Here is an 11226-nt window from a genome sequence, read left to right on the forward strand (position 1 = left end):
GTTATTTGGGACATTAGGGCAATTATTTAGAGCATTAGTTTGGGAATTTGCTTGCAAAATGGGATAAGCAGTTATATTAGTTGAAGTGTCATTTGAAATATTTTGGCTGTTATTTATTGCTTGTTCTAGTGATATTGCATTAGTATTAGTAAGCGTTAGGTCATCAACAAATGTTAAATTTATTGCATTAGTATTATCTGCGTTATTTTCAGTTTCAGTGTCGTTTAAAACACTTATGTCTGTATTAGTTAAGTTATGCGCTTTTGAAGTATTTCGGGATCTGTTTTTACGCTTAAGCATTTTTTTATTGCTTTTGAGATGATTTTGTTGAGCAATAGATTTGAAAAGTAATATATAGTTATTATTGCTCTTTGTGAGTCAAGAAATGTTTTTATTGCGTTTCACATGCATTATCTAACTCAACGCAACCATATGTAAGATTAACTGTTAGGGACTGAAATTTGTAATCCCTACTCAAGTACTGTTCAGTATTATAGTATAGTATAATTTTTTTAAATAAGATTCATGAAAATAATTTGAATTATTTAATTAAAATAAAGCAAAGTTTTAAAATATTTTTATATAATTCAATTATAGAAAATTAATATAATTTTTTAGTTTCAATTTTTAAGACTCAAATTATGCATTAAAATTTGATACCTTTAGTAATAGCTTTAGTTTTAGCAATAGTAATAATAACTTTAAATAATAGCATTCATAGATTAAATTAAGTATAGTTATCGCAACAAATAATACAAGAAAATATAGCACTAAAATATCAATTTAATAAAATTAAAACGATAAAATATTGATTATAATTTTGGGACATACCTTATATAAACTTATCAGATAAGTACTTTTGAAATCGTTACCTTTGCGACCTCCACCATATACAATATAATACGCGCGCGTGAATCGACTCGGGTGAGCGGCTCTTGAGTCCGTCTGGGCTGACCAACCAATCATGAACGTAGAGCTACTCGCGGGACGACCGCCGATGACCAGTTGGTTTTCGGACACGTTTGTGTCCGAAACTGAGCCCTTCAGGGCTCGGGCGCTACCCTACCGCTAGCACGCGTACGGTTGTAGTTGTTGATTAAGTTGACACAATTTAAAGTGAATTAACTATTTGTTTTAGTTATATAAGTTTTATTCAAGTGGTTATCTAAAACTAGTCCAATAATACATTAGTGAATATATAGAGTCTGAAACTCAACTAAAAACTAATACAAAATACTGAGAGTCTCAGTAGTCTCAGTCGGACGTGTTATGTGAGTGTCATCTCATCTGTGTCTCTGTCTCCCTGAGTTGGGAACAGTAGGCTTTTATATAGGCTGGAATGGTATGCAGTATATACTAGATGTGGGCTGTACTTTACAGCCAATAACATGCAACAATATAACTAAAATATTCATTATACTGTAATACTATTCATACACACTACCAGTGCTCTCTCGGTAGGGAGTGATACACAATACATGATCAGTGAATAATGAAAATTAGATGAATATGACAGTGAATGAGCTTATTTGTGTAACAAACTTACATAAATAATATACATTTTTATATTGTTCATTACAAACAATGAGAATTTATAAATTAGTTTTAAACTTGTTATATATCTTATTATTATTATGTATTATTAAATTTAATTTTTAAAAAATTATTAGTTAAGTTTTAAACTGAAATAATAAATCTATAAATTTTCACAATATAATTATTTATATGATTTTTGTTTATAATTAATAATTTTAAAAACATTAAATAAATATTTTAGTAATTGTACAAAAAAAATATATGAATTTAATATTTTAAATAAATATTTAGATTTATTAATTTTAATGAATTTCCAAACAAACAGTTGCACCGAAGTGTGTGTCTCAACAACGAATCATTGAGACCTCCCTATCCTTTCCGACAAACATATTCTGTGAGGTCGACGCCAATCCGGAAAACGTGACATTCGTATGGCAATCGGCTAACATTGAGGACAGACATCGTGTAATGATATCCAGCAAAGCGTTGCGCAGCAAATTGACTATAATTCCCCAGTTTGTCACCGATTTTGGCACATATACGTGCTGGGCATACAATACACTCGGGTCCAATCAATTGACTCCCTGTGTGTTCAACGTGACCGCTGGTGGTCATACTGTGCCAAAACCGGTAACCGATTGCGACTCGAAAGCTGTTGACGGCTGGGTGTACATCAAGTGCCAACACTCGGGAGCAAATGCCATGGAGACGACGGCACCAATTGATGGCACAGCACAACAATTGTTTGTTAAGGACACATACTATCATCTGGAGGTACAGGACTCGCAGACAAATCGCAAAGTAATTCAATTAAATAATAGCGAACCGGTATTCAATGTGTCGACAAGTGAATGGTTGCCCATCTATTACCAGCTTATTGTTTATGTGTCCAATCCTTTTGGTGTCAGCGAAGAGGTATTCAATTGTTTTTTTTTGTTTTGTTTTTTCTTTCTCAACGATTTTCCACTCAATATACTTAAGACATATATAGTGACAACACTATTGCCATTTCTCTCTCTCTCTCTCTCTCTCTCTCTCTCTCCCATTCACATCATTTTTTTGTTTGTTGTAACTTTCATTATCTTAAAAGACATATTTGATTGCCACACACATATATATATATATATATATATACATACATGAATACATATATGTATGTATATTGTTAAAAGACAGGCATAACATATAGCTTATATAAAAATGATATTTAGTTTTATGAGACCAAATGTTGTTGACATTAATGAGTTTGTTTGCAAAGCTATAGATAGATATTTATAGATAGGTATTGTAAAATGCATATCATTTATAATAAAAATATATATATATATATATGAATTATTAGTCTAGTTTTATATTATTTATTAATATAAAAATCTGGCAAGATTGATTGAAGCTGATAATTTATTCAAAATACTAAACATAAATATATAATATAGATAGATAATATATTAATAAAAAAAATTGAAAAATATTTTTTAAAAAGCAAAATTTTATCTGCTGCTCAAATATTAAATTACATAAAATTATTTATGTGTATATAATATATAATATTATGTATATCATAATATACAGTATATATTAAAGTATGTATATAAATTTTATATACAGTATAAGCAATTTATTCCATGTTTGCAAATTGATGTCTAAATTTCATTATAAGTAATAATAAACAGTAATTTAGTATAGTTTGTTGTTGTATTTATGAACGGGTCATAATCAATATAATGGTAAAACAATATCATTAAGAGGTAGGAAATCGATATTTTATTAGACAAATACACAAATATATGTTAGTATTTTATATTATATATATATATATATGTAGTAAATCTAATAATGTTTGTAAAGGGATAGAGTGAGTAACTCTATCGTCAAATTAAATTATATTTATTTTTTACTATTTTCTTATTATTTTTTCGGTAGTGTTGTTGTTGTTGGTGTTGTATATACCAGTGCTAAGTCTGGTTAAGTCAAGTTGATTGATGTATTTCCTTATTTTTCTTTCTCTTTCTTTTTATTCACTATATCTAATGTATTTTAGGTAACAATGATGGTTCAACCAGAACTGCCTTCCCTGAAGGCGCCGTCATCGGCAAAGGCTGCGCCCATAGCACCCAATCTATCGCAACACCAACAGACCACTGACCAGTCATCGTCACATCGGATACTTGTGATACTTATATCGCTATTAACAGTAGTACTGGTGATCCTATCGGTGCTCATTACCGTAACCATTGTATTGTGTATAATCAGACAGAAAAATAACAAACGCAAACGCCATAATAAAAACTCCAAGTGCCATAATAATAATACCGGTAGTGGTGGTGCCAACACCATTACCAGTGATTGTGATCAATATAGTATTAGCGGTAATACCGGTGCCACTGGTTGTAGTAGTAGTGCTGCCGGTTCTCGGTCGGCAACACTGGACCGAAATAGTATGAAACGAAAAGTCAAACACAAAGGTAAGTCCGGTATGAGTCAGACCAAAGCCAGCAACGATAGTATTGCCACAAGTGATGGAAGTGGTGCTCATCCCGATGTGATACCATGCGATGGAGTAATATATTATGGCGGACCACCTGATCATCATTTGATTGATGACATAAGCGGCAATCATAATTCATTGCCAATATATCGGGACATTATTATAGCGACAGCCAATAGTGTCGGTGCCTATACTGTACTGAATGACACGGGCGGACAGTTACCTGCTAATGAACAGCAATTGTTAGGTATGTCCAGACTTATGGCATCGCAAATAGTGCCTCAACAACAATACCACAGCAAAACCCTATTAGCCAATCACGTCGTCACTAGCAATCATGTTTCAGTTATTAATGATCGGCTTAATGGGCCCATTGATGGTAGTATTGGTGGTGCTGGCAGTGTTGGCACTGTTATGCTGGTGCACAACAGTCAGCAACCGTTGGACACGTTTGTCGCCAAATATCCGGCAAATGATGGCACCAATGATACAGAGGTACGTATGTATATACAGTGGGGTAATCAAAAATCATATTATTATTATATTATATGAATAATGTTATTATTATTATTAATACATCAGTAAATATAAAATTTTATTGGCGTTGATATTCAAACAAAATTATAGTAATTTAGTTTTTTTTTCTGTTGTATGCAATACTATGCATATTAGGAGCCATACCTGAACTCATAGGAGTCATAATTCCCAATACAGTATATGTTTGTAATATTAATCAATACTAATATTAGTATAAATAGTAATGATAGTCACCAGTTAAATAATAAATTAACTTTGTGTATAATATTGTTATAATAATGATAGTGATATACAGTTTAATGATTATTGCAGTTTATTATGATGTGCACAAAATTTTATTGGCAATCAGTGATTGTACAGTAGTTTTTGTGACTATAATATAAATATATAAATAAAGCAATTTATATACTGAAATATTGCTATATTTTTATTTTTTATACAATAATAATGATAGCCTTATAGACAGCTTATAGCAGTTATGTTAGTTGGGAAATATAAACTAATTTATACAGTATAAATTATAATACTGTATATTATAAATTATGATCATAATTGTTTATTTATTATTTGAAAAAATTAACCATGTTGTTATAATATTGGCAATTTTTATCATGAAATAAACATTCACGCAGTTGTTAGAAATAAATTGCTTATAAATATAAAGTTTTTTATTTTTTACACGATATTACTCTAGTGATTATTGCATACAAAATAAAATAAAAGTAAAAAAAGCATTTTTATTTATCATATACTGTATGTGTTATACTAGTATATCATATAAATATTATATATGATTTAATATAATATAATGAAACCTCAATGTTATGTAATAGACATTAATAATGATAATAATATATATTTTTATTTTTTACTTTTTTTCCTATCCCTATATATAGACAACGGATAGCTATTTACAATTAAGTGCAWCCTATCCACAGACAACACCGGTTTAATGAATGGATATCTAAAAAACATAATTATTATATTAATAATAATAATAATAATAATAATAATAACACTAATAACCAAATATAGAAAAATCATAATAATGGTGTATAAAAATAAATTAAATTAATAAATAAATTTTTTATACAACATAAAATAATTTATATATATATTATATGTACAAATAAAACAATAGTGGCTTGTTTTGTTAATATAAATAATAAATTATATAAAATAAAATATATTATAAATTAATTTATAAATTGTATCATAAATAATAATAATTCTATTATTATTATTATTATTACTATTATTATTTAAAAAAAATATATGTATATAATCTTTTTTGTTTTATATATACATTATATGAAATTAAAAAACAACCAAATATTTAATAATAAAAATTTATTTTTATTGAAATATAAATTAAAAATATAAATCTTTTTTCTTATATTAAATAATTAATTTAATATATAAATGTTTTATTATTTTGAAGCAAATGGTTTGAATAAATAGCATTCATTTCTTATACAAAATTATATATATATAAATAATTTTTTATATATTTAATTTTATTTAATTATTAAATTTTACAAATATAACAATTAAAATTTTAATTATTATTAAGCAGAATGAGACTCATTTTTTAATTTCTATTAAGTTTTAAGATTTTAAATCTAAGATTTTTTGAGATAATTAATAATTTCTGAACAAAAATTTATCATAACTACAACAATAATATTAACTGTCTTATCGTATATTGTTTTTGCATTTATGAAAAATACAGTAAGAATTATAGCCCCTATTCTTATATATATATAATGATAAATGTCTGCTTTAAGATATGCCGACACTATTTGAGTTCATTATTTGATTAATAATTTATTCATAAAGTATTGGAAGTTTAATAATACTAATAATACTATTGGAGTTTTACTTTTATTTATTTATTTTTATTTCTATGATATTAATAATAAGATTCTGACACTTGATATTCATACAGAATCTATATACAGTATATATTATATATAATAATAAGACATATAGTTTATACAGAATATTTAAATATGATTTTACACACACACACACACACACACACACACATACACACACTTTATTGTGTAAACTCTTTTATATATTACTGCAAAATACAGTACAATATTATACATATGAAAGGCTTACTAATTATAATAGAAATACCAATATTTCATTTCTACTGTTTTCCTAATAACTCTTATTTCCAGCACTCAAATTAATCCCAGTACTGTCCATTGTATAAGCCTTATACTGTATATACTAACGTATGTGTGTTATGTATTGTTTGGCTGATTGTTTATATCAGTTTTGCAACGAAATTCATTGATTGCAATATAAATCAATGTGTGATAGTTTTGTGTTCATTATTTTGGATATATCTATTATACGATATATACTGCTATATATATATAAATACAATATACTGTATATACCGTATATATATAGTATACCTAATATACAGTGTATTTTATCTAGTTATTTTTTTGTAGAAAAAAATTGATGAAAATGGACACTCATTTGCCACATAATAGCACAATTCAATACACAGAATATTGGTCTGATTTTTTTTGCTTATAATTTTCAACTCTTTTATTATATCTATTATTTTTTTAGTACTTTTATTATGTTTTCTTACTTTACTTCAATTTTTATTTATTTTTGTTTTTATATGGTCAATAATTTTTCATTTGTATTGATATTTTATCAGTCAGATTAGTTTTCATTATCTTTTCAAACCAAATATTATATTTTAATAATATAGATATATAATAAACTRAATATATATATATACTGGTATATATATACATTTAACAAAATAATAAGCCTCCTAAAATTGTGTTCTCTTTAAATGTTTTTTATAAAATTTATTATACATATAATAAAAAATATAAAGCTAATTTAGAGATCATCTCATTTGTTATACAAGTGTTTATATATATATCAGGCACTCATTTGTGAGCTTCCTTTAAGATAACCGATAATTGGATTTTATATATTCACAGAATATTCTTGTGCTATAAGTTTTTTGTGCTTTTGTTATGCTTTTTTTGTTTGATATTTTCCGCCGACTTTTTTTATTTAATATACACAATATATATAGTATATTGTATATGATATGACACATCAATTCATATTAAAGCTCATTGAGATAAGAAGTACATATATATATATATATATATATATATTTATATAGGCTTATTTATATATACGAATATATTAATAATATATTTTTGTTATATTTATAAAAATTTTATAATCAAATTGTTTAGTCAATATTGTGAGTTAGTTAGCGTTAGTGTGTTTAATATAATATATAATATAAGATTTAATGTTAAGTGAATGTCATTGAATATATTAGCTATAATTTTAGTCAGTCTCATAAAAACTAATATTTAATGTTTTATGCTTATCTTACATATATAGTGTACTGTATATACAGTACATTAATATATTAGTTATAAAAAAAAATCTAACTATCAAATTATATATCATATATTATACAAAATATATTCATTTTTAAAAATATATATATATATATATATATTGTGATTTACAGGTTATAATTAATTAATTATATTTATTATATTAATATAAAATATTAATGATATTTATAAAAAAATCAATATAATTTATTAGTAAACTATGAGTTCAAATACATACATATATATATATATATATATATATAGAAAGACATACATGTTTGTACATAACTAGACATTTTGTAGGTATAGTCACACGTCTATTAAACGTGAAAGTAAGGTCTGGTATGGAGTGAWCAACTCACTAAATGTYCAAACAATATGACAACATATTATAGTTTATGTGTTGATATCTGTGTGTTTGTCAGAGTATGTATGTATGTGTGTGTAATACACACTGTGTATATGTGTTTGTATATAACTTTATATGTGCTTCCCTTTTGTGAAATGTATTAAAGTTGTTGGAAAAGAGGGAAAAAATAAAGAAAAAATTAAAATCAAAGTGAAATCAAATGTTTCGAAAAATTAGAGACAAAATATAAGACAACTCTTTGGTCGTCGAGTTTAATGAACTCAGTATTGAAAAGTTAGAGACCACCAGAAAAACTCGGATTAATCTCTCTCTCTCTCTCTCTCTCTCTCTCTCTCTCTCTCTGTTTCATTTTGAACTGAATGATTGCTAAAAACACTCGATGGGAACGGCATATTCGGTATTGTATGTACTTATATATGTTTGGAGTGGTAGTACCAGTGATAGTCATAAATGTTGTGGCAATCAGAGCGCCCATAATATGACTCTGACTTGTCTCGTGTGACGGCAAATAAAAATCAAATATATATAACAGTATATATACTGTATATTCAATTTATTATATATCTATATAAGACTATAACTATTGCTATTTTTATTTTTTGTCATGTTTTTATCGGATTTCTCTCTCTCTCTCAATATTTATTTTTTCAATTTTTCCAATAATGCAATTTTTTTGTTATTTTATGTTTTTGTCGTTATTGCTATATATTTGCCGATAAATTTCATTCACCAAACATTATTTCATAGATATCTTAAATATATCATACATTATATAAATATCGACAAAAATTAATGATAGATATATAAGTTTATTAAGTACACAGAAAAAAATAATATTGTTATTAATAATAATAAAATAATTTTAGTCTCATTTAAGTGTAAATTTAATGAGATTTTTTTCTTTCTTTCTTTATATATATATATATATTTATATATTGTATCTCTTTTTCTTTTACTATACCTTTCTCTGGTGATCATAGTTTTTAATCAAATGTTTTTTTGTGGTTAATATTGAAGACAATCATGACTTGGATGACAACAGMAACAACCAGTAGATCATACGATAGGCAAAGCTGTAGATATATATATATATATATTGTTGTATATATATATATCAAGTTATATAAATATATAGTATTGTTTGATACAAATACTGTATATAACTTTATATATATATATATATATATTAAGCATGTGATTTTTAAGAAAATTTATTTACAAATATATATAATCAAATATACAGTAGTAAAATAATTATGAATACATAAAAAATATAATAAAGTTATCTTTAATGATAATTATAATAAAAATTAGATGCACAATATTTCCTATAAAATGTCTATATATATATATATATCAAGTAAAGAAAATATTCCCAACTTAATTCATTAGTACTCTCAAAATATATTAAACTATTATATATATATATATGAAATACTTTATATTAAAAATAAAATATATTTTCTTTTATAACTATAAAAAATAAATATTTGCATTATTTCTCGTGAAAATATGAGTGAATTTATATATATGACAGCGATATCATGAGACATTTAGGCTCTCATAATATATATATATAGTATATATATATCAATTAAATGTCAGTTATCAATTAAAAAATAAATAAAAAATCAGTAAATATGGTCCACACAAAAGTCATACTCTCATCTTCTATAGTGAGTGTGTGTGTGATATATCATACAATAAAATTGAAAACATAAATAAAAGAAATAAATATATAAGAAAAAATCTATTAAACTTTTACGTGTTTTGACAATAATATAATATAACTTAATACTGTATATATTGTATTGCATTCTTACAATGAGTATACAGTATATAAGCTTTTATATGATATAAAAATAAATATAACAAAATAAATAAAGTAAAAAAATATATAATAATAAACTATGTTTAGTTATGTTGCATAAAATTTTAATAAAACATATTTGTCATTTGAAGTTCAATAACAAGTGAAAGCAAAACAAAAATCGGATAAATATTTTATACTATGTTTATAATCAATACATATAAATAATTTTAGTACAGTATTAAAAAAATAATTATATTTATTTTGTATATATGTATTAAACATTTATAATTTATTATTTGTATTATTATTTTTTATGTTTGGATATTTGTATTAAATTTTTTTGTATCAATTTATACTTATAGTCTATACTACAATAATGTGCAAACAATTTTTATTACAGTATATGCAATTTATATGAGTTGAAATAAGACAATAACTGTTCATACAATATATAATTTTTATATTTTATTTGAAATAACTGTCCAATACATATGACCCTAATGTTTATATCGTGTAATATCTTGTATTGTTTTTACTTTTATTTATTTATTTATTTATTTTGTTTTGCTTATCATAAAAATAAACTGCTGACATTTGTTATTAAAATTGTTTGCCGAAAAAAATAAACAAAATTAAATATATAAATTTATATTCATTCAATATTGGTCTATGAATAATTTTTTTAAAAAAATATTGATAATATTTACTAAACTAATAACCCAGAAACTATGTCAATATTATTTGAAATAACTGATTACATGAATATTATATATATATATATTAGACAAACAAATTAAATACTTTTATACTAAATTACAATTTTTTTATAATCTATTATATCTTAGATTTAATTGAATATTTTGGTAAATTTATTGATAAAACTAAAAGTCTTTTAATTTGTCAACAAATCTTAAGCTATTTTATATATTATCTATAAATTAAATAGACATACAGTATATACACAGTGYATAGTATTTATTAATATAATAATATATTAGTAGATTGTTTGACATTTATAAGAAAGAAATGTCGGAAAAGTTTGAATACAAACTAAAAAATTTAATTAAAATCTTATTAA

At 24.5% G+C, this 11226-nt stretch overlaps 1 protein-coding gene across 1 annotated transcript in view; it reads left to right on the forward strand.

Moving 5' to 3' along the window:
- LOC128963893 (contactin-2-like) overlaps nucleotides 1-5514 on the forward strand; it is a 35247-nt gene extending 29733 nt beyond the window's left edge. The window contains exons 10-12 of the mRNA XM_054310437.1: nucleotides 1862-2451; nucleotides 3578-4519; nucleotides 5458-5514. Of these exons, the coding sequence (XP_054166412.1) occupies nucleotides 1862-2451; nucleotides 3578-4519; nucleotides 5458-5514 (1589 nt within the window). The remainder of the gene's footprint in view (nucleotides 1-1861; nucleotides 2452-3577; nucleotides 4520-5457) is intronic.
- The last annotated feature ends 5712 nt before the right edge of the window (nucleotides 5515-11226 follow it).

This window comes from Oppia nitens, unplaced genomic scaffold, assembly GCF_028296485.1.
Source record: "Oppia nitens isolate AA-2021 unplaced genomic scaffold, nextdenovo-longstitch-racon4-pilon3 scaffold15_pilon_pilon_pilon, whole genome shotgun sequence".
Classification (NCBI taxonomy): Eukaryota; Metazoa; Arthropoda; class Arachnida; order Sarcoptiformes; family Oppiidae; genus Oppia; species Oppia nitens.